This window comes from Oncorhynchus gorbuscha, linkage group LG19, assembly GCF_021184085.1.
Source record: "Oncorhynchus gorbuscha isolate QuinsamMale2020 ecotype Even-year linkage group LG19, OgorEven_v1.0, whole genome shotgun sequence".
Classification (NCBI taxonomy): Eukaryota; Metazoa; Chordata; class Actinopteri; order Salmoniformes; family Salmonidae; genus Oncorhynchus; species Oncorhynchus gorbuscha.
In genome coordinates, this window is record NC_060191.1 from 55696589 (window position 1) to 55723649 (window position 27061).

At 41.1% G+C, this 27061-nt stretch overlaps 2 protein-coding genes across 4 annotated transcripts; both read right to left on the reverse strand.

Annotated features, from left to right (window-relative positions):
- Positions 1-74: 74 nt before the first annotated feature.
- LOC124005085 (protein FAM118B-like) lies at positions 75-12448 on the reverse strand. 2 transcript variants are annotated; one of them, XM_046314016.1, is made up of 8 exons: positions 11998-12448; positions 10693-10797; positions 10186-10438; positions 5023-5250; positions 1686-1814; positions 1250-1547; positions 883-948; positions 75-777 (listed from the first exon to the last, which is right to left on the reverse strand). In XM_046314016.1, exons 1-8 carry the CDS (start codon positions 12117-12119, stop codon positions 764-766), a joined length of 1215 nt encoding a protein of 404 aa, XP_046169972.1. In that variant the 5' UTR covers positions 12120-12448; the 3' UTR covers positions 75-763. The 2 variants fall into 2 exon arrangements, with proteins under 2 accessions (XP_046169972.1, XP_046169971.1); XM_046314015.1 differs by having other exon boundaries at positions 10186-10489; positions 11998-12442.
- A 7931-nt stretch (positions 12449-20379) lies between these two features.
- On the reverse strand, positions 20380-25874 carry ilvbl (ilvB (bacterial acetolactate synthase)-like). Of its 2 annotated transcripts, XM_046315394.1 has the most exons (15): positions 25713-25871; positions 25309-25451; positions 24634-24835; positions 24347-24474; positions 23881-24131; positions 23691-23790; positions 23420-23517; positions 23195-23331; positions 22976-23110; positions 22743-22857; positions 22408-22577; positions 22156-22226; positions 21953-22024; positions 21755-21860; positions 20380-21604 (listed from the first exon to the last, which is right to left on the reverse strand). In XM_046315394.1, the coding sequence occupies exons 2-15, from the start codon at positions 25408-25410 to the stop codon at positions 21426-21428; spliced, it is 1866 nt and encodes a 621-aa protein (XP_046171350.1). In that variant the 5' UTR covers positions 25411-25451; positions 25713-25871; the 3' UTR covers positions 20380-21425. The 2 variants fall into 2 exon arrangements, with proteins under 2 accessions (XP_046171350.1, XP_046171351.1); XM_046315395.1 differs by having other exon boundaries at positions 25309-25874.
- Between the last annotated feature and the right edge of the window lie 1187 nt (positions 25875-27061).

A 27061-nucleotide genomic window follows, 5' to 3' on the forward strand; every position in this document is an offset into this window, starting at 1 on the left:
GTCTTACAATTCCAACCTTGGAACAAATGCTGATAGTGTGGTCTGGATCACAATGGAAAAGGAAGAGTTGGGTGTATGATACCAAAGTGTTTATTTTTATTTTTTAAATAGCACTTAAATACCGACATTTCTCAACCTGCAGTATTAACAATACAAAAGGCATAAAAAGAAGCTGGGTGGAGTGAACCCTGAATGCTGATTGACATATCAGACTGTCTAATTATGTTGGTAAGTAGCTTCTAACAGCAATAAGGCACCTCAGGGGTTTGTGGTATATGGCCAATATACCACGGCAAAAGGCTGCATCGGAACAGCCCTTACGCCATATATTGGCTACATTTTGCCTGCTTCTCTTCAGAAACTCACATCTAGGTCCACTGGACTGACTCCAGCCATCCATTCAGGACAGGATTCATTTCCAAATGATGATATGCGAGAAACCAGATCAGGGACCTGACATTATGTCATCCCTACTTCACACATCTATATCCATTAGGCCTACATTTACATTAAATTGCCAGGGTGGACAGCTGCTTTCCTGTTAGCTCCTTGGCTGGATCTTTCCCTTTGTCATGACAACCGGTACAGAAAAAAATAAACAAAATCAGCGGGTGACTACAGAGCAGTAACATGGTCTCTTCTGGCCCATATTTGCCTGGAGGAGTTGTAGTAGATCCAATGAAACCAGACCTGAGTAGTAGACTGAACTCTATGAAGGAACGGTGAATGAAAAGGACTGATACTCCCACCTGTTTTGTGCCTGTCAAGAAGAATAGTCTGGGCAGAAAGAGAAGGTGAACAGGTAAAAGACCAGGAGAACCAACAGCTGTATATTACCATGGACTGCCATGCATTACAGGTAAGCCTGTACACAATCCTAACCTTGAAGGAGGCACTTCTGTGAATGAAAGCCATTCTGGGTTTCCTGTTCTTCTTGAGAGGGAGATCCTATGAAAATCACAAATAGTGAGGGCAAACAAAGGAGGTATTCATGTTTAAACACAAATGTGCAACGTGGCTCACTAAAATAGAATTCCTCAGTAGCATCACCGTAAGAGGAGATCCAAGCACTAAATAAATAATTGTTTTGATTTACACTTACATATCACCAAATAAGTGATCTATTGTAGGAAGTGGATACTGTATGATTACTAAACATGCAGTGAGAGTGAGTAATTTCACTGAAACTGGTAAGTTATGTGAAAAGGCTCTTCCCTTCCTATAAATTGTACCAGAGGGGCTTCCTTACCCCAGCCATTAATGACAGCGTCGCGGTTGCAGATCTCATTGGCCAGCCGCTCAAAGTACTCGGGCAGGTCAGAATACTCATTGCCGTAGGAAATGACCTTGATGCCCTTGTCCAGCATGTTGTCCCGCAGCTTCTTGAACTCTCCAACGTCCTCGCGCCGCACCAGCATGAAGTGCTCCAGGTCCGACTTGTGTTTGACCGCCTCCAGGAACAGAGCCTGGAAGGTGGTGTCGTCCACCGTGCGCCCGCAGCCCAGGAACACAAACGACTTGGTCTCATACAGTTTCTGGATCTCTCTCTGTTGAACCAAGATAATTCCGTTTTCATTAAGACACTGACAGAATTTACTTTACTTAAATTTAACCTTTTTTAAACATCAGCAACTGCTAAAACATTTCCAGGGTATCATTTAAAGGCTGCCTGCCTCAATGCTCACCATGACTTCAGTGTTCCTCAGTACATTCTGGTAGCCAGCAGGGTGCAGTACAATGCCACTGGGATTCGTGTAAACACCGTGAATGTGCAAAACGCTCAGACTTCTCTTCCCCTGAGCCCACTCCAGGACCTGCACATACACATATTTCACAGTCCATAGCACCAATACCTGTTCTCACTGGGTATAGAGTAACACAACTAACAGTGCATAAATACCACACCTGAAGGGCATTATCACAGGCTTCTGATAAATACAGACTCATTTTAATGCTTCTACATAAATAACAATCCATGTTGTGTCCCTGCTAAGGTGAGAGTAGGAATAGTGTTTAAGTTCTGCTTAAAGGAGAAATATATTTGTCAGGTTAGTTCCTATTTCTGACATTTATTAATCCATAAATGTTGACAACGGTTGGAGGATGTTTGAAAATGTGACCTCAATATATACTAACAACATCCTACTTCTGTCAGAGACAAAATACTGTACTTTCACAGGTCAATACATTGATCATTTTCTCTGGTGTAAGGACACCATATTAGAAGGGCAACAATATTAGAATACATATGTTGGGCTTTGAATTAAATACCTTCCCTTGAATTTGCCTTTAATACACATTAAAACATGTTTTATGTGTAAGAGTATTCCCTGTGTTGTGAGCATAAACAACATAGTATAGTTAAACTGTCATGACCTGTGGTTCATAGACAACTTCCCCGAACAGGGGTCCCTAATCATTTGAGTCAATCTACCTGCACACTCATCTAATGCACATCTGTCACTCCAGTGTTTAATTGCTATACTGCCACTATGGCCTATTTAGTGCCTTACCTCATTTGCACACACTGTATATAGACTTTTTATATTGTATTATTGACTATGTTTGTCTATTCCATGTGTAACTGTGTTGTTGTTTGTGTCGCACCGCTTTATCTTGGCCAGGTCGCAGTTGTAAATGAGAACTTGTTCTCAACTAGCCTAACTGGTAAATAAAGGTGAAGTTTAGATACACTAAGTTGACTGTGCCTTTAAAAAGAATGGAAAATTCCAGAAAATGTCATGGCTTTAGAAGCTTCCGATAGGCTACTTAACATCATTTGAACCGGTTGGAGATGTACCTGTGGATGTATTTCAAGGCCTACCTTCAAACTCAGTGCCTCTTCTTAACAACGTAAGAAAAATGAAAAGAAATCAGCCAAGACCACAGATTTAAAAAAAACTGTAGACCTCCACAAGTTTGGTTCATCCTTGGGAGCAATTTCCAAATGCGTGAAGGTACCACGTTCATCTGTACAAACACCATGGGACCACGCATCCGTCATACCGCTCAGAAGGAGACGCTTTGTCTCCTAGAGATGAACGTACTTAGGTGCGAAAAGTGAAAATCAATCCCAGAACAGCAGCAAAAGACCTTGTGAAGATGCTGGAAGAAACCGGAACAAAACTATTAATATCCACAGTAAAACGAGTCCTATATCGACATAACCTGAAAGGCCACTCAGCAAGGAAGAAGCCACTGCTCCAAAACCACCATAAAATAGCCAGACTACGCTTTGCAACTGCACATGGGGACAAAGATCGTACTTTTTGGAGAAATGTCCTCTGGTCTGATGAAACAAAATTAGAACTGTTTGGCCATAATGACCATTGTTATGTTTGGAGGAAAAAGGGGGAGGCTTGCAAGCCGAAGAACACAATCCCAACCGTGAAGCACGGGGTGGCAGCATCATGTTGTGGAGGGGCTTTGCTGCAGGAGGAACTGGTGCACTTCACAAAATAGATGGCATCATGAGGATTGAAAATTATGTGGATATATTGAAACATCTCAAGACATCAGTCAGGAAGTTAAAGCTTGGTTGCAAATGGGTCTTCCAAATGGACAATAACCCCAAGCATACTTCCAAAGTTGTGGCAAAATGGCTTAAGGACAACAAAGTCAAGGTATTGGAGTGCCCATCACACAGCTCTGACCTCAATCCTATAGAACAGAACTGAAAAAGTGTGATGAAGGAGGCCTATAAACCTGACTCAGTTACACCAGCTCTGTCAGGAGGAATGGGCCAAAATTCACCCAACTTATTGTGGGAAGCTTGAGGAAGGCTACCAAAAACATTTGACCCAAGTTAAACAATTTAAAGGCAATGCTACCGAATAATAATTGAGTGCATGTAAACTTCTGACCCACTGGGAATGTGAAAGAAATAAAAGCTGAAATAACTCATTCTCTACTATTATTCTGACATTTCACATTCTTAAAATAAAGTGGTGATCCTAACTGACCTTAAACAGGGATTTTTTACACAGATTAAATGTCAGGAATTGTGAAAAACTGGGTTTAAATGTATTTGGCTAAGGTGTATGTAAACTTCCGACTTCAGCTGTATGTTTGAACGTATGATCGCTAGGGGACAATGCAGTTCCATTGGCTACTGGACGGGGTTTACCTTACTGCTGTCCCCAACCCACTCAGCAACAATGGTAGTTAATAAAAAAATGTGGTTCTCATGCTTCACCTCCATGTTTTCAGTAGTCAGTACATGGGACTTCATGTCCCACTTCTCATCAATGAGATGGCTCGTCGCAGTGATGCATGACAGCATGTTCATCCAACAATCTGTTGTTAATGCCACTTATGGGGTGTTTGAGAGCTCACGCTTTGTACTTGCAGAGCAATCATTGTACAATTTCTCCATCCAGGCCAGCAACAGTGTCTCACGGTGCCTCCCTTTCAGATGGTTAAGCATTGCACCTGTACTGCCACTGTAGCTCAATTCCAACGTGTAAAGTTTGCATTTCACCACATTCTTATTGAACTTGTCAAAGTATTGCAATACAGGACTTCACTGCTATCGCTTCCCTGTCTCACTCTCTGCCATTTTCCCAACTGTTAATGACGATGATGTGCGGAGCGCTTTATATATGTGGCAAATTATTTGAAAGATGCATATCTCTTACTAACGTTACAGCAATGTTGTGTTAGGTATTTGTTAAATGTTAAAAATGTTCCCCTTATGATGAGGATCGGCACCTGTTAGCACCACTGTGATTTTAATTTTGTCCAAAAATTAAACTTATTCAGTTAGGGATTTTCTCTAAATGATAACAACCCCAATTGCATCATAGCGAAGTGGTGTGCCAGTGTAGCTTTAGAAACAGACTAGATCTGCACACATGACATACTGGAACAAAAATGTTTATGCAAATTCCCAATTGGCATCAATCCATGATGTGTTATTTCAATGAAAGTCAGTTATGCACACAATTTATCATTTGGTCCTAAAGAGCACACAAGGCCATGACTACAGATATCTTTCCAAAGGGGAAAAGGATCTGTTGTTACCTTCTTCTCATCTGTGAGGTCCAGAGACTCCAGCTTCGATCCCTGGTGGGCTGCATAAATTTCCAGCAGGTTGTCAAAGTTGGTGGTGAGGACCAGCGCTCCACTCTCCATCAGCTGCAGTACGGAGCGGAGAAGGTGCTTCCCCGCATTCTCCATCTTACACTCCAGATCGTCAAAAACCTCGTACAGGCAGTCCTTGAAGAAGGTGGACCGCACGTTGCCTGTTCTCTGCAATGATAGGGCAGGAACACAATGACTAGGGGTTAGTGGGTGTGTATTGCATTTCTGGGACCAGATTATACTGCTGGTACTTAACTACTAGGAGGGAGACGTTTTTTAAAAGGTATAATAAAGCATTTATGACTGGTTGTGGTAGTCATGTAAATGAAAGGTGAAAATGTTTTTCCATCATTAGATGTGGCATGTAAACAGTTGCTATAAACGGTAAACATGGCTATGGAGCAAAGAGTTGGTGGGCAGGATGTTTGAGTAGCCATGAGATTATGGCTGTCTGTAATGGATAAATCTCATTACCGAGAGCTACGCAAAATGCTCACACTACCTGGCAATGGCTGTAGGAAAACATAGGAGAAGTGCTGGCCCGCTATGAATAGCACTGTCGAGGTGAGCTTAGCACAGCCAGCTGCCCGGCTTACTGCTGGACTGTCTAGAGATTAGAGATCTAGTGGGCTAATTAACTAACAACAGGATCCCTTTCCACAGGAAGGAAGTCATCATCACCAAGGGCAAGCATCTAGCTATCCACCCACCCTGCTGTTGACTTCTGCACTGAACGGATTCTCCTTGTGTTTCAGGATTTATGTAACAACCAAATAAGGCAAAGTAGTACCATGGTCCAATCCTGATTTTGAGATTGATATAGCCTAGGATTCGACCCTAAAGTTAAGTTGTTTTCAACCAATCTAGTCCTAAACAGGGAAAATTGTAATGTAATTTCCTAGAGTATTTTGCCTAGGTCATTCAACGACAGCATGAAAGGATTTAGGTCACAAACATTCTGAGTCTAACCTTCAGATTAGGCTCATTAACCGACATTATGTGCCAAAACACAGTCCTAATCCAGTTATTTACATTGTTTGGATTGCCCTCATTGCCGCACCAATACCATTGGGTTAAACTGCTGTGTCCCACTCTGTATTTGATCACTTCTTGAGACGCGGGACACTCCTCCTTGCGGAAGCCTTGGTTCTCTTCAGCGGTTCTGTGAACAAGCACCCACTGGTTGAATCGATGTTGTTTCGTTGGGCAACAATGTGACCAAAGACTAAAAAAGGTGAAGCAATGACAAATCTCTCCTTCTACACTCTACAAGAGTCCTCAAGCTAAGAGAGTCCTCTTTTCAAAATGTTTTCTTTAAATTCAGCATGTTAAATTCTACAAAATTTGAGACTCAGGCTACTTTATATAGCAAGCGCCATAGATCTACAGTTGAAGTCGGAAGTTTACATACACCTTAGCCAACTACATTTAAAGTCAGTTTCACAATTACTGACATTGAATCATAGTAAAGAATCCTTGTTTTAGGTCAGTTAGGATTAGAGGTCGACCGATTAATCGGAATGGCCGATTAATTGGGGCCGATTTCAAGTTATAACAATGGGAATTGGGTATTTTTGGAAGCAGATTTGCTGATAAAAAAATGTAATACCTTTATTTAACTAGGCAAGTGAGTTAAGAACACATTCTTATTTTCAATGACTGCCTAGGAACGGTGGGTTAACTGCCTCGTTCAGGGGCAGAACGACTGATTTTCACCTTGTCAGCTCGGGGGTTTCAATCTTGCAACCTTACAGTTAACTAGTCCAAAGCAATAACGACCTGCCTCTCTCTCGTTGCACTCCACAAGGAGACTGCCTGTTACACGAATGCAGTAAGCCAAGGTAAGTTGCTAGTTAGCATTAATCTTATAAAAAACAATCAATCATAATCACTAGTTAACTACACATGGTTGATGATATTACTAGATATTATCTAGCGTGTCCTGCGTTGCATATAATCTGACTAAGCATACAAGTATCTAAGTATCTGACTGAGCGTTGGTAGCGTTGGTAGGTAGAAGCAGGAGCGTAAACATTCATTCAAACATGCTGCGTTTTGCCAGCAGCTCCTCGTTGTGCGTCAAGCATTGCGCTGTTTATGACTTCAAGCCTATCAACTCCCGAGATGAGGCTGGTGTAACCGAAGTGAAATGTCTAGCTAGTTAGCATGCGCTAATAGCATTTCAAACGTCACTCGCTCTGAGCCTTGGGGTGGTTGTTTCCCTTGCTCTGCATGGGTAACGCTGCTTCAAAGGTGGCTGTTGTCGTTGTGTTGCTGGTTCAATCCCAGGGAGGAGCGAGGAGAGGGACGGAAGCTATACTGTTACACCGGCAATACTAAAGTGCCTATAAGAACATCTAATAGTCAAAGGTTAATGAAATACAAATGGTATAGAGGGAAATAGTCCTATAATTCCTATAATAACTACAACCTAAAACTTCTTACCTGGGAATACTGAAGACTCATGTTAAAAAGGAACCACCAGCTTTCATATGTTCTCATGTTCTGAGCAAGGAACTGAAACGTTAGCTTTCTTACATAAGCACATATTGCACTTTTACTTTCTTCTCTAACACTTTGTTTTGGCATTATTTAAACCAAATTGAACATGTTTCATTATTTACTTGAGGCTAAATTGACTTTATTGATGTATTATATTAAGTTAAAATAAGTGTTCATTCAGTATTGTTGTAATTGTCATTATTACAAATAAATAACAGTCCGATTAATCGGTATCGGTCCTCCAATAATAATTTTTTGGTCCTCCAATAATTGGTGTCGGTGTTGAAAAATCATAATCGGTTGACCTCTAGTTAGGATCTCACTTTATTTTAAGAATGTGAAATGTCAGAAAAATAGTAGAGAATGATTTATTTCAGCTTTTGTTTCTTTCATCACATTCCCAGAGGGTCAGAATTGTACATACTAATTAAGTGTATTTGGTAGCATTGCCTTTAAATTGTTTAACTTGGGTCAAACGTTTTGGGTAGCCTTCCTCAAGCTTGCCACAATAAGTTGGATGAATTTTGGCCCATTCCTCTTAACAGAGTTGGTGTAACAGAGTCAGGTTTCTAGGCCTCCTTGCTCACGCACACTTTTTCAGTTCTGCCCACAAATTTTCTATAGGATTGAGGTCAGGGCCACAACTTTGGATGTATGCTTGGGGTCATTGTCCATTTGGAAGACCCATTTGCGACCAAGGTTTAACTTCCTGACTGATGTCTTGAGATGTTGCTTCAATATATCCACATAATTTTCCTGCCTCATGATGCCATCTATTTTGTGAAGTGCACCAGTCCCTCCTGCAGCAAAGCCCCTCCACATCATGATGCTGCCACCCCCGTGCTTCACGGTTGGGATTGTGTTCTTCGGCTTGCAAGTCTCCCCCTTTTTCCTCCAAACATAACAATGGTCATTATGGCCAAATAGTTCTAATTTTGTTTAATCAGACCAGAGGACATTTCTCCAAACAGTATGATCTTTGTCCCCATGTGCATTTGCGTAGTCTGGCTATTTAATGGCGGTTTTGGAGCAGTGGCTTCTTCCTTGCGGCATTTCAGGTTATGTCGATACAGGACTTGTTTTACTGTGGATATAGATACTTTTCTACCTGTTTCCTCCAGCATCTTCACAAGGTCCTTTGCTGCTGTTCTGGGATTGGAGATAGGAGACAGAACAAGTCTCCTTCCTGAGCGGTATGATGGCTGAGTTGTCCCATGGTGGTATAGTTGCGTACTATTGTTTGTACAGATGGACATGGTACCTTCAGGCATTTGGAAATTGCTCCCAAGGATGAACCAGACTTGTGGAGGTCTACAATTTTTTTCTGAGGTCTTGGCTGATTTCTTTTGATTTTCCCATGATGTCAAGCAGAGGCACTGAGTTTGAAGGTAGGCCTTGAAATACATCCACAAGTACACCTCCAATTGACTCAAATTATGTCAATTAGTCTATCAGAAGCTTCTAAAGCCATGAAATAATTTTCTGGAATTTTCCATTCTTTTTAAAGTCACAGTCAACTTAGTGTATATAAACCTCTGACCCACTGGAATTGTGATACAGTGAATTATGTTCAGCTAAAGTTGCTTACCCCATACTGATAAGATGCTGAACATGTACAGACAGGCCTGTGGAGAACCACTGCTTGCTAAGTAAGAACAGAAAAATATTTGCCACAGGGTCCATGGCTGTGTAATCACCTGATAATCATGTCTCCTCTTGTGAGCTATTTAGTCTGGTGGGGCGCTCTGTTATTCTGAGGCTGAATGGAAACCTTGGCCGGGGCTGGTGTTCCCGGATTCACATTACTCCCATGATTACAAAACATATTTTTTTAGTAGGCAGCAGCACTCCCATTAAAATGTTAAAGCCACCCAAATCCATAGCCAACAGCAACGGGCCTGCATGATTGTGAACCAGAATAAAAACTATGGATAAACCCACAATGGGCTGTTTGTTCCCTTTGTGGCAACAGGCAGGCTGCTGAAACAAAGCATGTTTAAGCAATGTGAAAGGTGCGATGAGACATGACTAACACTGAAGGCAGATGGTATTAAGACCTCATCAATCCATTATGGTTTGAGCCAACCTGGTATGACGGGGATATGGGCTGGTACGGAAATCCCTAAATGTTTTCCCCTTGAATTTCTCCATCATTTAGTCACGGTCCACTGGTTCGTTGACTTATTGAGAAATCAATGAGACGTTATTCACTGGGGGGATTTCTCCATCTAGCGAATCAAATAACAGGCCTTAAAAGTGTCAGAACTGGTTGAGCCAACTTGTCAGTGGCTTTGAAAACAACGCAATGAACGATGAAGTGTTGTTGTCATCTATCAGTGCTGTACTTTGGTTAGGGCAAGGGCATCACCTTTTACAAAGAACACAGGTTTGAAAACCTGAATCAAATGTTTTCGAATTTAGATATAATTATGCTGACTCCTTGCCACTGTCATTCCCACTGGGATTACAAATCCCAATACAGGAAGGTTTACAATGAACAACACTGGTGTGTCTCAACCAGCTGGAGACAGTGTATTGGCAGTGTCCTGTCCACGTCTGGCTGTCTGTATGTGCAAAGGAGTGGGGGAAGTGAAGCCTTACCGGAGAGAGCTTCTGGATGAGGTCATGAGCCACGTGGACTAGGTTCTTGTCGTCCTTCAGGCTCTTCTGAAAACGCCGACTCTCCTCTTCCTCTAGGAGGTCAAAGTCGTTGGCCGCGTCCAACAAGGCCTGGATCAAACCCTTCCAGGAGCGCAATGCAGGGACCTGAGGGGCCACAGCTGAACTCACCCCTGTACCAATAACTAGAACCAGCTCGGAGGCCCGCTTGGTCTTCAGGCTGGGCAGCAGTTTCCTTTGGGGCAGGCAGAGATTGAGTGATGGTTCCATTGATGGTGCCCAAATCCTTAGACAACATGAAGGTTAAACAAATCATGGCAAGTTTACTTGGCTGCTGTTTGAACTCAAACCTAGGCTGAAAGATAAAGAATGGGTTTAGGAACAGGAACTAAGAGAAAAAGCTCCTGACCAGTGACATACCAATAATGTTTTGGCACATAAACAGGAACTGAGTACTAAATGTAGGCTACTCATATCAATTTTTGTTACCTGGGTTTTTTGGTGTTGGAGTCAACATCCTGAGGGTCAGCAGGGGCAGGCCGCTTCTCGGTTTTCACAGTCACAACAGAGGCCACAACAGAGGCCATTCGGCTCCTGTAAGACAACCATGAGAATTAATATACATACAATAACTTAAGTGAAATGCAATCTGGAGTAACCACAGAGTCATGATCTCAGTTTATTGTATCATACATAGAACAGCACCTTTACAGGACAGTGTGCCACTGTCCCCATTACTACCAAAGGCAGGGCATCAGATTCACCTTACACCAACTAGCTTTATATAGTGGAACATCCATGGTGCTAACCTTACATACAAAGTACTGAGATGCAGAACTAAGGGCAATTCCACAGTAACAGAATTAGATTTCACACTTTAAAATGTATGCCAAACAAAAACTATTGATTTCAAAGTTTAACAAACCATACAACTCTATGAACAATGACACTTACTGGAAACACTTACTGGAAAAACTGTGCAGATGCTAAATTTGGTAACAAAGCGGTAAAATCTCCCTCGGTTAAATTCTGTTACCAGACTTAGTATCTGCACAGTTCTTCCTGTAAATGTGTATTTGTAAAAAGTGTTAAAAGTAGTCCTCAATTTGTGCTCAGTTCTATGGTTTGTTAAACTTTGAAATCTGTTTTTTGTTTGATGTGGCTGCATTTTGGGCTAAGGAGTGGCACAGCGTTCTAAGGCACTGACTGCATCTCAGTGCTAGAGAAGTCACTACAGACCCTGGTTTGATTCCAGGCTGTATCACAACCGACCGTGATTGGGAGTCCCATAGAGTGGCGACTCAGCGTCACCCGAGTGAGGCCGTGGTTGTAAATAATCATAAAAAAATAAAAAAAGAATTTGAAAGTGAAAAATCTCGGCGTAATCTATTAGCTAAATTATCTTCATATTGTATTACTGCTAAAGTCTGACTTGAGGCCAATTTATTGTATCTTTATTACAATAATAGTAGTCTTGGGGCTCAATAAGAACGATACTTTCCTCCTGGAGACATAAAAACTTCACTCCAAGAAAAAACATTTTTTGGTGACGTGTTCATACACTGTATACTTTGGCTATAACGTTACTGGCTAGCTGACTTTAGCTAGTTAAATTGGCTAGCTACTTACTAAGGACGGGAAGAACGCAGTCAGGAAGAATTGACTGACGTTAGCTAACCAGTTGGCAAAAGCTCAATGTACTGTACAGACTAGCTAGAATGACGTTAAAGTTGGACTAAACCGGTGAAATATGACACATTGGCTAGTTAAATTCACACAAGTTTTTACACTTACCCGGATATCTCCAAGTTGCTTTTTTGGTCAGTGGAAATATTCAACGTGCTAGCAGACGAGCCGTTAACGTCAGCTGACTTGCAACTGCGAGTTAAAAATCCAGTACAGTCTACTACGGACATATCCTGCTTTAAAAGCCGGTATTTGAGATTGTTGTACTTGACATGGCGAAGTCTGCGTGCCTTTGTCTACTAGATGTTATTCTTAGCAAATCTATTTAGCTATAAAATGTTCTCAGTCGACTTCCTCTGTGTACACAACCTGTCGACTCATATGCAGCTGGAGGTCTGACTGTGTGTGTTGTGACGGAGTTGGACAAGGCAATTGGGATGTGCTCAGCGCGCTACTGTAAATCCCACTGGCTCTCTACATTCTGGAAAGGGGTAAACAATGTTTTACCCCCACCTCCCCACTTACGATCAGCCCATGTGATATTAGCTAGATCAGGGATGGGCAACTTTGATGAGGGTGGGGGTCACACAAAAACTGAACTCATCAAGAGCGGCGGCAGTGGCTCACCGGTTTGCGTACCCACACATTCAGGAGCCGGCTCTAGCCTTTTGAGCGACATAAGTGAAATGTTTTATAGTTCATTTCCTGAAATTCTACTCATTTCGCCACCGGGTGTGGGAAAAATGTTGCCGTTTCAAACCAAGTTTGCTGCAATTCTACCCATTTAGTCATGGGGTAGAGAGAATATTTATCGATTTTATAGCTACATTTATGCAAATCTACTCATTTTGCCATTGGGTGGAGAGAAAATGTTGAAAATTTCCTGCAATTCTACACATTTGGCCATAGTGTATATCTGAGTGAGAATGTCTAACAAAATCAATGGGGCCCAGGTTGGTAATTAAACCATGATTACTACAAGTGTAGATAACTGGCTAGACTAATTTACCAATCTAAAAAATGTTAAAACTGAAAGGGTTAACTTTTTGACTGTCAGTGATTGACATAACAATAGATAAATTGCTGATGCAGCACAACCAAATTTCAATATTGCCTTGTGTATTCTACTATTTTACTCTCAACAAAAATATGAGTGATTTTTTGTTTGTTTTTGGAAATTCTTCCAAAGACAATTTCGTCAGTTGCCCATCCCTGAGTGAAATTCTCTGGATACAGAGTTCCAAAAAAAGGCTGTCTGGAAGAAGATAACCTGATGGTTCAATTTGGCTTAGATGGCAAATGGGTGATGATACAAGGTGAGGGGGGGTTTCTTAATATCTAATGCAGTTACATAAGACACTGTTGAATGTGCTTGGACAAGGCCTATCTATTTTAGAGCTAGACCAGTTGCCTAATTCCAAAAATTGAGACCTATCACTTTCACACACAGTATGCAAATGACAAATTACTTATCTCAGAGTTGCAGCACAGTCCCCGCCCATGACCTATGACCATATGGTGTTGCATTGATTGCTGAGAGCTTGTAAGATTTTAGATATAATGCTACTCCGTGTCACTGGTAGTCAATTAGAGAGGGAGACCATGCGATTTACTCACAATACTGTTAAGAAGTTTTGTTGCCCACCATAAACTGTTCCCCGGACCTGCAATTGTGTGCATCTGTTATATTAAACAAACCTAAGTTTACTACCACCACCCTGGAAACAGAGGCATGCATGTTGCTGAGATTTTGTACTCACACCATTCTGAAACTAGGAGACTGACCTATGTTGCACAGTAGTATTCTTGGAGTAATTCATTTGGACAGAGTCCATAAGAGAGCAAATGCATTTTTCTCTAATGGAAGAGGTTTCAGCTCTCTCAATGGCTCATAACCACAGCCTGAGAAAGGGCACAGAAAATGTATGATGTAAATAAAGGAGGCTCAGTATTACTGTGTATGAGGATGACAAGAGTGGTTTCAAATGTTCCCATTCTGGAGACGTGTGTTATCAAATAGCGTGGTAGCCTCAGCTCCAGGCTTCTCTCATGTTGTTGGTGAAAACCTGTGGCAGAGGCTAACAGCATGTAGCCTACAGTTTCCCATATCTGTTATCTGGTGCCTGCCTATCCTATCAGTCATCCTGAGAGCACACCTGGCTGGAGCTGGAACCAGCATGATAAACACCAACAGACCGACCATCAGCTGGGTTTCAGGGATGAGTTCAAAATCATCAACCCTCTTGTCCTGTGAAAATGCATGGGAATCATTTTATGTTTTGACTTCAATAGCCTTTTAGCCCTTACCACAGTACGTCTCCAGCTCTATTCCCTTCCATATATTACATAAATCGTTGATACATTTATGTGGGACTAATGTTTATGACTGAGACAGACATAAAATTACACTTAAAAAGTAGGTGCTTAAGATCCTGGTAAACAAGAGGATTATTGAAGTAGTTGCACAAAAACAACATTGATGATGGCTCTTTGTGATGATGATTAGGCATACCATTCATGTAATGCATAAAACAGGGTACCCAGGGTCCATTTTAGTTGAATATAAAATATCATACAATTAATTTATAAGACATTTCTTATATATTTGTACATTCTATAAGTTATTTTTTTTGTTTTTCCTAAAATGTATAATTCAACACGATGCCTAAATGTTTAAACTTGCCTTTGTAACAGCTGAAACCATTTATTCATCAAGTCCTCAACTGGCAGCTTCATTAAATAGTACCCGCAAAACACCAGTCTCAACGTCATTGGTGAAGAGGTGACTCTGGCTTCTAGGCAGAGTTTGTCTGTCCATTGTCTGTGTTCTATTGCCCATCTTAATCTTTTATTGGCTCAGTCTGGGATATGGCTTTTTCTTTGCAACTCTGCCTAGAAGGCCAGCATCCCAGAGTCACCGCTTGACTGTTGACTTTGAGACTGGTGTTTTGCGGGTACTATTTAATGAAGCTGCCAGTTGAGGACTTATGAGGCATCTGTTTCTCAAACTAGACACTCTAATGTACTTGTCCTCTTTCTCAGTTGTGCACCGGGGCCTCCCACTCCTCTTTCTATTCTGGTTAGAGCCAGTTTGCGCTGTTCTGTGAAGGGAGTAGTGCACAGCCTTGTACAAGATCTTCAGTTTCTTGGCAATTTCTCGCATGGAATAGCCTTAATTTCTCAGAACAAGAATAGACTGACGAGTTTCAGAAGAAAGTTCTTTGTTTCTGGCCATTTTGAGCCTGTAATCGAACCCACAAATGCTGATGCTCCAGATACTCAACTAGTCTAAAGAAGACCAGTTTTATTGCTTCTTTAATCAGAGCAACAGTTTTCAGCTTTGCGAACATAATTGCAAAAGGGTTTTCTCATTATCAATTAGCCTTTTAAAATGATAAACTTGGATTTAGCTAACACAACGTGCTATTGGATTACAGGAGTGATGGTTGCTGATAATGGGCCTCTGTACGCCTATGTAGATATTCCATTAAAAATCAGTCGTTTCCAGCTACAATAGTCATTTACGACATTAAAAATCTCTACACTGTATTTCTGATCAATTTGATGTTATTTTAATGTACAAAAAAATGCTTTTCTTTCACTAAACAAGGACTTTTCTAAGTGACCCAAACCTTTGAACGGTAGTTTATGTTTTTTCAACAACAGGTTATGGTCAATAACATCAAAGTCTGCACTGAAATCTAACAGTACAGCTCCCGCAATCTTCTTATTATCAATTTCTGTCAACCAATCATCAGTCACTTGTGTCAGTGCAGTACATGTTGAGTGCCCTTCTCTATAAGCATGCTCAAAGTCTGTTGTTAATTTGTTTACGGAGAAATAGCATTGTATTTGGTCAAACACACTTTTTTCCAACAGTTTGCTAAGAGCTGGCAGCAAGCTGATAGGTCTGCTGTTAGAACCAGTAAAGGCCGCTTTACCGCTCTTGGGTAGTGGAATTACTTTGGCTTCCCTCCAGGCCTGAAGACAAATACTTTCCTCTAGGCTCAGATTAAAGATATGACAGAGTGGCTATAGAGTAAGCTACCATCCTCGGTAGCTTTCCATCTAAGTTGTCAATGCCAGGTTTGTTATAATTGATTGATAACAATAATATTCCCATCTCTCCCACCCTAATTGTACAAAATTTAAACGTGCAATGCTTTTCTTTCATTAATTGTTTTTCTATGCATGAATATGATGGCTCACTGTTCGTTGTTGGCATTTTCAGCCTAAGTTTGCCCACTTTGCCAATGAAGTAATCATTAAAATAATTGGCAACATCAAATGGTTTTGTGATGAATAAGCCATCTGATTCAATGAAAGATGGAGTTGAATTTGTTTTTCTGCCCATAATTTAATTTAAAGTACTCCAAAGTTTTTTTTCATCATTCTTTCATTGACATTGGCTTCATAATATCATTGATCTTGACTTCATAATACATTGTTAAACATTTAATTAATATAAGACAAAGCAAGATTGAAAAAGTAGCTGATGGGCAGAACTCAAGCAGATGGGCCTAGATTGCAGAGGGTCATCCGCATAGAAGAGCTCAGTGATCAGAGTGAAACTGTCTTATTTGTGGTATATCCAACACAGGTGTGGAGGGGTCACCTGCTTGTCAGAATCACCAAGGTAATTCTCTGTAAAGTCAATATGCATGATGATCTCTTTCCGCATATTCTCTTTTAATTCTCTCAGTTTGGAGTATTGGTGTTGAATATTGTACAATTGTTTCCCCAACTTCTCTTTCAATCCTTTGGAGAAGTCCTCCAGTAAAATCTGCAGTGTGTCACACACATTTCCTTTTACTGTCAAATGTACAGTGAACTTCTCTATGTTTACCTCTTTGTTTTTCTTCTATCGCTCTTCAGCTTTGTTTTTCCACTCAAACCACCATGTCTGCTCACCAGCATCAAAGTCAGACGTTAAAACTATTTTGCTTGGCAAAGGGAACACTCTCTGTACATACACTCTTTCTTCAGGTCCTCACAAGGTCCTTCTTCAGGTCCGCACAAAGACTAAATAAGGTTTTCAATGTTGCTGCAGCTGATCACTTTGTGATACTGTAGTTTGTCTGGCATGAACTGGAGGTTGGTGTGTGTTTTGCAGAGGCATGTGTCCCTATCCTGGACTGTTGGCTTGACAACCCAAAAGGGACATCTCTTGCAGATTTCATAGTATGACATTTTAATCTGTGAATATTCCCTCTTAAACTTCTGATAAATGTTCTGAATTGTGCCATTTAGGAAGCGCTTCTGCTTATTTTTCTTCTTGTTAGTTAGTGTGTCCATTTCCACTGTTGTTGTCACATTCATAGAATCTAGTGATTTTCTCTTCTGTGGCTGTGCTAATTCTGTTCCGCTGCTTTTTCCTGGAGTATTGAAGACTTGTTGGCCTGTTATCATTTGCCCTCATTGATTTTGCTGAAAATCCCAATTCTCTTTTTGCAGCTTTGACCAGGCCATTGTGGAGCAGTTGATTTTGAGCCAATCAAAACTCAATATTCTCTTAGTCCCTCTCCTAACCTCTCGTTCTACACCAGTTGGCGCCAACATGCAAAACAAAAGAGCCAGAACGTAACGTGAACAACGTCATTCCATGGAAGGAAAATGTAGTTTCAAATCGTTGAGAAGTTGTATAAAACTGAAATAAAAACGAGAGAACTGGACATTAACACTCACTTACCTATACAAACGTGCTGTGAAGGGATTGAGGGAAAGATTGACGCGGGGATTTGGTTATTTTTTAATTATGGATTCAGTTCCAAGATTTATTTTCCTTGGAGAACACTGAATTTGCACTGCCATATTACGGTGTGGTAGGATATTTCTTGCAAGACATAATTGCATCATACATTGCAGTGGTATTGTTATAAACACATGCTACACTTAAACACCATACAGTGTTTATTGATAGGCACAGTCACTCACATTTGATCCCATCTCATAGTGGTTTATGTCAATATTTGTGAATTGGTTTGTGTTTTCTGTGGATTCATGTTTATAATATTGCTATTGAACTTTGAAATCTGAGACCCCCAGACTAAGAGTTGGGTGCACCTTAGTAAACTATAGGCAGGATATATGGCCGATATCTAAGTCCATTGTACTCCTCAGCTTTCCGTAAAGCTTTATCAAGTTTGACATTTGTCATGCAAAGATCTCTATGTTTTTGAGCGAACTCTTCCAACCTTTTTTCTTCCAGCATTTATTCAACTTCTCATTCCTGTTGCAGACAATGAAGATGTTGGCCTCATGTTCTGGCTGGAAGTCATCTGGTGACTGAGGTGGTGTGTTGCTTGACTGGTAAATCTCCATTGCAACTGTTCTCTTTCAAGTCTGTTTTCTATTCAGTTTGCTCCATTTCCTTTGCATTCTCTTCTTTGTTCTGACTTTGTAAGCTCAGAGATAGATTTCCCTTCTCGTTTTCCTTCCAGTACCTCTTCCTGTCTTTTTGCAGATGTTCCTGGTATAATATAGGATAATTTTTTTTTGTTTCTATGTCTGTGACCTCGGTGCTGCTTTATGTGGCAACTTCTATAAACAAGGAAAAATACTACTTAAGTTTTCAAGTTGGAACATTTTCTTTAAAACATGATTAAGTAAGCCTAAAGTTTTTTTTAAATGTAAAAACTATAATAATATATATTTGTGATGGAAATGACACTTCTACAGTTTTTGGGGGGAGAAGACAGACTGCTTAGCATGCTTTGGCTAGTATTTAAGACAGCATATAGTGTTAGTGTCACAATAAGTTTCCATGGTAACTAAATGAACATTTTCTTGAAAAAACTATTCATGAGGAATTTGCCCTTGGTGGTGAAAAGGACACCACTACCAAAGGACAGGTGTATATTTATTGGGGGAAAAAACAAAAGGGCATACTCACAATAAATATTGAAATAGGTGCTATTTAATTGACTCTTTCTCTAGTAGATAACATTGTATAATGTGTAATTATTGTTTTCTCATAAGAAAACATAGAAGCTCAAGTCTGGGCCAGGGACAGGGGCAGCTAGATATTGTCATGGTGGTATGGACACAGATTAATTAAACAGATGAACATCCTTGTTAATCAAGAAAGTGTATGTAAATGGTGATTGGTGTTGTTAGTTACAGTGGTGGAAAAAGTTCCCAATTGTCATACTTGAGTAAAAGTAAAGATACCTTATTAGAAAATGACTCAAGTAAAAGTGAGATCGGATCAGGGGCTGTGGGGATGATCAGAGATGGTCTCTTGATGAGTGCTTGAATTGGACAATTGTCCTGTTATGTTAAGCATTCAAAATGTAACAAGTACTTTTGGTAGTCAGGGAAAATGTATGGAGTAAAAAGTACATCGTTTTCTTTAGGAATGTAGTGAAGTAAAATATCAATATTAAAGTACAGACACCCCCAAAAAAATCTACTTAAGTAGTACTTTCAAGTATTTTTACTTAAGTACTTTACACCACTGGTTATTTAGCCTACTTTAGGGATACCAATAATAGCATAAGTGTGGCTTACACACCAAAAATGGTGAGTGCACCATCTGCTGGTAATTATGAGAATTGCACCCACAAGGAGCAGGCCAAAGGTTACTAAGACAGGTTACTGTTGTAAAAACAGGACAAAAATATCAAAGAAATCTGCATGAAATCAGTTAATTCCATTCGTACTGCTTGAGGAAATAGGAAAGTAGGACCAACCCAGAACACATGAAAAAGACGTTGCAAGCCCAGATGTTAGCTCTAGCTCTGTATGTGCTCCAGAGAATCGACAGGGGCACTGCTCACCATAGAAAGGTTGATAGGAGGCAACTCTCCCTGGAATAGTAGAGAATAATAAGAGGTCTACAGGTGCAGAGGAGAACATACAGCTGGAAAAGAAAAGGAGTTAAGAGAAGACCACTGTTGGCCAAATAACAATCATTCATATATGAAGCAGATATAATTACTCAACTTGTTTCGACCAATAAGACCAAAGTAAATGGTTATGGTGTGATGATCCAAATTGTATTATGTAATACACTGATTGTAACACTTGTAGACTTTGAACATTTAACCTAAAAGCAAACCATAATATCCTATTATCCAAAACAGTCAAAGAACATTAATACAGTAGAACATTGAACAAGACTTGGTAGTATGGTAAAATAAGAAGAGAATATAATATATATAGCCAGAGACATATAGAGATCTGTATGTACAGTAGCTCTGCCTACAGCCAACACAATCTTGACATCGGAGTTGATAAAAGGTAAATGATAGAGGATCAGGAGGACAGTGGAGTGGATAGTGTCATACAATGGTCAGGATCTCAGAATTAGACAACCAGTGTAGTTGGTGTCACAAAGGCACCACTCAGTAGAGGGGGAAAAAAAACACTACATTTAAATTATTCTCTATTGCAACGACAAAAATAACTGTTCCTATAAACCCAGTGTTCGGATTCCAGAACTGATGACTAAATGCATTGTGTCAACATTGAAAAACAAAGGAGGCATACTAGTATCACAGTGTTTATGTAGAAGATGACATTTTATATAATCAAATACCATATGCTAGTGCAAGAGATTCTCAGACCCAGATTCAGGTCAGGTGTCTACCAATCCCTCTCCTTACAACGACAAAAACATTATGAATAGTACATTCAAAGCAAAACAGAAAAATATTCAAATATTCTCAAAACACTCAAATTTAAGGTGGACTTCAATTTGCACAATCAGGATAATGCAGAATTCCTTAAAATAAGTCAACCTGAAATAGTATGAGCAGTGTAATAGTATGAGCAGTGTAATAGTATGAGCAGTGTAATAAGTCAGATTTGATCATTTATTTAAGATAATGATCAATACCCAAATGGTAAAATAACATCTTAAGTTTAAATTCCTTCCTCTTTCATAGGGCGTCTTGTATTTGTGCATCCATTCTGTTGATTGATGTATTAGTGGAGTCTTACAGCACGTTCAATAATCAAAGCCATACAATCATCAATTATATACCATTTAAATTAAATGATTACAATTGTATTATCTTGTTAACCCTACAGATCCTGCAGAGACTTGTAGGTTAGTGTATGATTAATTTCCCTAAATATCTCTTAAGGATGTGCCATTCCAAAATTCACTTTATTTGGTTTTTCAAAATAAATAGCCAGCTTCAAAGTAGAGTTCAGTAGATCAATAGGCAATCTGAAGTCAATGCACAGGTATTAGTTAAGTGTATACAGCAAGGATACTGGCCTACTACATAATAACAGCAGCAAAGCCAGCCGTAGTTCATTTTCCAAAGCATACATGTCAAGTTTGTTTCTCTCCAGCAAAAAGAACCAAAAGGTCCATGATCAAAACTCATCTTCACAGCTGTTTGAAAGGCTGATAAAGGTTGAGAAGATTGAGTTCCTGAATTGTTTTCCTTTCACCAGAAAAAAATACAGCAGTTGTACTGTTCCACAGCATGTGAACATATTTGTGTTTCTAGGCAAGGTGGGAAGGTTTTAGGACCCACAGGTCCAGACAGGGACCCCAGGGGTTGCAGTCTGTCTGAGCTACTCTACACAGAGATGGAGCCCTCTCTGAAGTTGGTCTTCCCTATGAGAACATTGAGAAGTGTGGCTCTTCCCTGTCTGGTCTCCTTCTGAGCCTCTTTTATGATGCCGTCCAGCTTGTCCTCGTCTTCGCGACCAATGAGGGTGCCTTTGCCTCCATAACCGTCGGCAACTATGTGGTAATCTAGGAAAGGGGAGAACAGAGACAGTGAATTGGATGTGTGACATGACATCCAAAGAGATGATATAGGCCAACAGAGACATTGCATGTGTGAGTATGGGCACAAGAGATCCCCAATATGGTGGCAATGAGGGTACAGTAGGCAACAAAGACCTGTGAAGGCCAGGCCACAGGCCACATTGCTGCCCAGGATGGGAACCTGCTCCCTGGCGATCTGGCTCCAACAGGCATCGTTCCCCACCAGAGCAATTACTGGCGTCTGGGAGAGAGGGAGAAAGCAGATTAACTGGTCTGAATGCATGATTAGTTGTTGATAAATTGGTCTGAATAGTGAATTGGTTATTACTGTACCTTGTGTCTGGTAAAGGTGTCAAATTCTGCAACACTGTATCCCAGGGATCCATCACCATAGATGATCCACACCTTAATGAGAAACGTAGTCAGCTAAACTCAACCAAAACCATAGATGGTGTTTCAAAGCATGAAAAAAAAACGAAAAACCTAAACCCGTATAAAACAGTGATGGATAAAGGATGCTTGGTATTCTACTGTACCTCTGACTCAGGTCGACACAGCTTGGCTCCCAGAGCAAACCCTCCTCCAACACCAAGGGTTCCAAATGCTCCTGTTAGAATGACAAACATTAGGTAATCATCCATTAAGATATCAGGAACATCCAGGGTTCACATTCAATAAACAAGTCCTACTTTTTTTATTGTACATGTTAATACCTCTCTTACTCAAATGACCACATTATAACACATTTTATAAAAATAAACTCCACACTGTCCACTGAGGATCCTGACCTGGATCCAGCCAGCGGAGTGGGCCCCTTGGTCTCATGATGTAAGCAGCACTGCCCACAAAGTCACCCCCATCCGCCACTATGATGCTGTCGTCAGCCATCAGCTCATCCACGCGGTGCAGGACACTCAGGGGGTTCAGGTGGCGGTCCGTCTTCTCATCAGCCTTCCTCCTGCACGAAAAACACACCGAACAAAACACACTTTCACAGGGAAATAACACAGCCTGTACTGTCTGGTTGGTGCACTGGATGTACTAACTATAGTCATTTGCATGGAGGTCATTGGTTAGGTATGGGCTTTCTGCCCAACTCGCTGAATGAATTCCACAAGTGTACCGATTAGCCTTCTCTTTGGTGACATCTCCTGCTTTGAGATACTGTGGCCAATCTTCTGGACATGTGTGGCCCTTGAGGCCTTTGGAGAGGCGGAGTAGGAAGGAGCCTGCATCTCCTAAAAGACAGACAGAATTGTGAGTCTCCACAAGACCAAATAGCCCAAAGAGGAAGTGGCAGCATTTTGTGAAAGCAAATAAGACTTCTGATTGGGCAATTCAGTCATCAGTTCCAACCCTGAATGGCCACAGTGGGCTTCCAAAACATGTCAGAGTTCTTCAGAAGTTGAGTCTTGTCTCTGTTGACAGCAATGATCCTGCTGCGTCTGTTTAGCACTCTGCCGTAGCTTAATCGGAAGTCACATACAGTTCCTGGAACACATACCACCATTGTGAGACTGCCACAAAGACAAAAACTGTATGAAGACAAAACTTACAGGTGGCAGTTTGTCTCACCTGCTAGCAGCACAAGGTCTGCTTCCTTCAGGGCATCACTCCTGTTCTGTCTGATGTGCAAGGGACTGTTCCTACCCAGCATGCCACGGGACATTCCACCCAGGAAGCAGGGGATACCTAGGGACTCCAGGGCCGCCCTGTTACAGGACAACTATATGAATGGGCATTGAATGGACCAGAAGTCTGCTGATGTCTTGTGTAATATAAATGTGGTTGTTGAAATACCTGATGTCGTCTGTAGGTGTTGGAGGTAGTGTTGCCTGGCTCCCCAGTAGGATAACAGGCTTCTTGGCTCTGCTCACCAGCTCTATACACTTTTGTACCTGATGACAGATCAATAGATGTTGAGCCACAAGGGATACATAAAAAAACATGCCTTCGTGTCTATTGGAAAACTGTAACTGGTTACAGAATGAACTATCAAGCCTTTATCAAATCAAATCAAAACCTCTCTCACAGTTGTTAGAGAACGACTGAGGGCTAGAGTTAGTCTTGCCTGATTGTCTGTGGCCTGAGGGATGTGTACAGGGAGAGGGGACACGTCTCTGGTTTCCCAGGCCCCAGCAAACAAGTTCTTTAGGTGATTGTGGAGGTACCTTATGGAAGAAAATATATAGCATCTTACTTCCACAAATCACTAGGGATGTGTGAAAGCATGGTCGAGCACAATTCTGCTGATTACTTACCAAGTGACAACTTTTCCCATTATTCCCTTGGGAGGGTTTTTCACTCCGAACTCTTTGGACACCAGGTGGAAGGGGTAGAGTGTGTCGATGGGGAACTCTATGAACACAGGGCCTGGAGTTCCAGACTGGGCGATGGCCAGGGCCTTCCTCACAGTGATGGCGATGTCTTTCACACTCCTCACTGAGGCGCAGAACTTACACAGCGGCTTGAACAGGGACATCTGGTCAATGTCCTGCAGCGCTCCTCTACCCTGCACAGCAAAAGTTCACCAAGAGGTCAAACCTCCACAATGGATAGGGGGAAATCATACGAGAGTGTGCTCACCCAGTCACAACTCAACAATGCAGGATTATGGTCATTTGTTGTGTAGAACTTGCTGGTGCATCATGACCTTAGCCTTAGTGTTAACGTTAGGACTAGGGTACCCCCATGCAGCTACACCAGTAAAAGCCCTCAGACTCTCACCTGAAGTAGTGTTGCAGCAGCTCCCCCCAAGAGAAGCAGTGGAGACTCGGCCATCTGAGCGTTCTTCACTGCTGTGACTGTGTTAGTCAGGCCTGGGCCAGCAGTCACTGCAGCTACACCTACAGTGCCTGTTGGAGGGAGAATCACTGACAGTGTCAATGTTACTGTATGAATAAATGAGTAGACCATAGTGCACTAAGCAAGTTAAACCAGTTCCGGACAGTTCAGATAAATACCTTACATTACAGTTGTCAGTGTCTGCGATATTAGGCATGTTACTTATTTACCGGAGAGCCTGGCTACTGCGTCAGCTGCAAAGACTGCAGTAGCCTCGTGCCTGGTGTCCACGATGCGGATGCCCAGCTTCTCGCAGGCCACCAAGATGGGCGAGATGTGCCCCCCCACCAGGGTGAAGACAAACTTAACCCCATGGGCACGCAGAACCTCTGCCACACTCTCCCCACCATGGCGAGGGCTCTGGGTCTCAGTCTGGGGGAAGAAGTAGAGGACTCAGGCAAATAACTGAACAGGCAGACTTCAAAATCAGGGTCATGGACTGTGAATATTTGATTTAATTAACTGAAAAGTGCTGTCATAAACTAGAAATGCCTATTGGTTATGCATTTATCACTATAGTATCTTGTAATTATCAATGAACTGCATATTGTCCTTGTAGGCCTAATGCACCTTATGTGGCCAATGTATGACTTCTGAAGAACCTGCACTGTCGTCATGACCTTTGTGTTAGCCACAAGGCAGTTAAAAGTTCTCACATGCAGCAGGGTTACCTTTCACCTACTAAGACTAGCTGAAAAAAAATACAGACATTGTAGTAAGGTACAGTAAGAGCAAGCTGTTTTGCTTCTAAGAATGTCAGGTTGTCGAGTTTCAGAGTTGAGACAGCAAGTGAGCAGGCTGAAGCCAAGTTAGAATGTAATATTGTTTACACCGAAGGGACTTACCTTATGAAACAACTGATACAGTAAACCAAGTTTATACGCTACAAATACTAGTCCTCCGAAGGCGAAACCAACAAAACACCCCAGTGCGGTGGCAATCTCCATTTCCAACCGACGGCAATGTGTCAAAAATACGAAAGCAAGACCTAAAATAAAAGCAGTAACTAATATTTTATCCTGATCGAATAGGTTTAGGCTGCTGTTCATCCAATGCACATCCTAGTAACCTTGCAATTTATAGACAGGCATTTCAAATGCATCATTTACTAGCCTACTGTACAAGAAACGCGTGGAAAACCATACTCCACCCGCTTGTGCAATGCAACTAACCACCGTATTTCAACTTCAAATGACCGATGATTGCTATTGCTCACTGTTGACGCAAATGTCGCAAAATGGATATTCACCGTCAACAACGCAGTGTTCCGCAACTACTGGGATCGTGAATAAAAACAGAGAGGAAGAGGCGAAGTGTGACAGATAATTGGGCCCAAAATCTGCCTTCTCCAGCAGGTGTTTTGCCCCCCGTTTTTTTTCGCTCACCAAGTCAGTTTTTGTATGGGGGTTCATAAAGCCCAACAGGTACCATAATACCCACAAAACCTAGCGGTCAAACAGCAAAATGGTTCCATTCGTTTTCCCCATAGAGGAATTTAGAAACACTTCAAATAAGTGCTGCGTTTCGTGTAGGCTTACCCTGGCGTGACGCTTTGATAACCATAACCATGTAAATCTCTCGCCGACAAGGTGTCCTTTATCAATATATTTGTCTCTATTTACTCGCATTCGAAAATGCTAATTAGCTTCAAAGTAGACATCATGCAAAAACTACAAATCCCTGCAAGCTCCTGCACATCATCTCTAGCTGACACCTTTGATAACAGGTTGTGTCATTTTAAAACATGCACAAGACAGTTCACATAATTGTCCCTTTAAATACATTTTGCCAATTTATGCATTGCTACATTTAGCTAAAATTATATAGTTAATCCAGATATTCTTACCTTTGCCGAATCGAGTAGGACACTTGACATCCCGGCAACTTTACATCATCACTAGTTACCACAACCACAAAGTCATAAACCTCGCCAATTTCTACAATTTATCTTGTTAATATGTGATTTTAAACCCCCCTCAAAAATGTTCGTTTTCATGAATTTTTACGATATAGCCATACCGACAACACAGAGTTAAAAGTAAGAAACATTTGCACAAAAAGTCAAAAGTAAATAGTAATACAAAATAACAAGACTATATACAAGGAGTACCAGTACCGAGTCAATGTGCAGGGGGCACGAGGTAATATGTACACACAGTGGCAATTTTAACATGTAAATATTGGTGGGGCAATTTAAAATAAAAAATTATGCATGTCAGAAAAGCTACTACACAACACTAAACAATACATGAACTGCACAACACATACTGTTGGGCCTACATTGAGCCTACAGTTAATTCAGCCTAATTTACTGCCTTTAAAAAAAACATAACTGATATGGCTGAATTGTTTAAACAAATGTGGTTTCTACTGACAATTGAGATGTACAAACTATGGCTTAAGGGAACGACGAGTGGATAAGAGGCAATCTGTTATTTCGATTAAGACATTCATGAGCGAGCTAGGATGGACATTGTCAATATAACTTTTGTTCAGCACTTTTGAAATGTACAGCGACAGAATTCAGAACATGGGCTGCTCTTAGTATTCTCCCTGTACACCAAGTCAGAACCATAGGATAAATAACGGGGGCATATT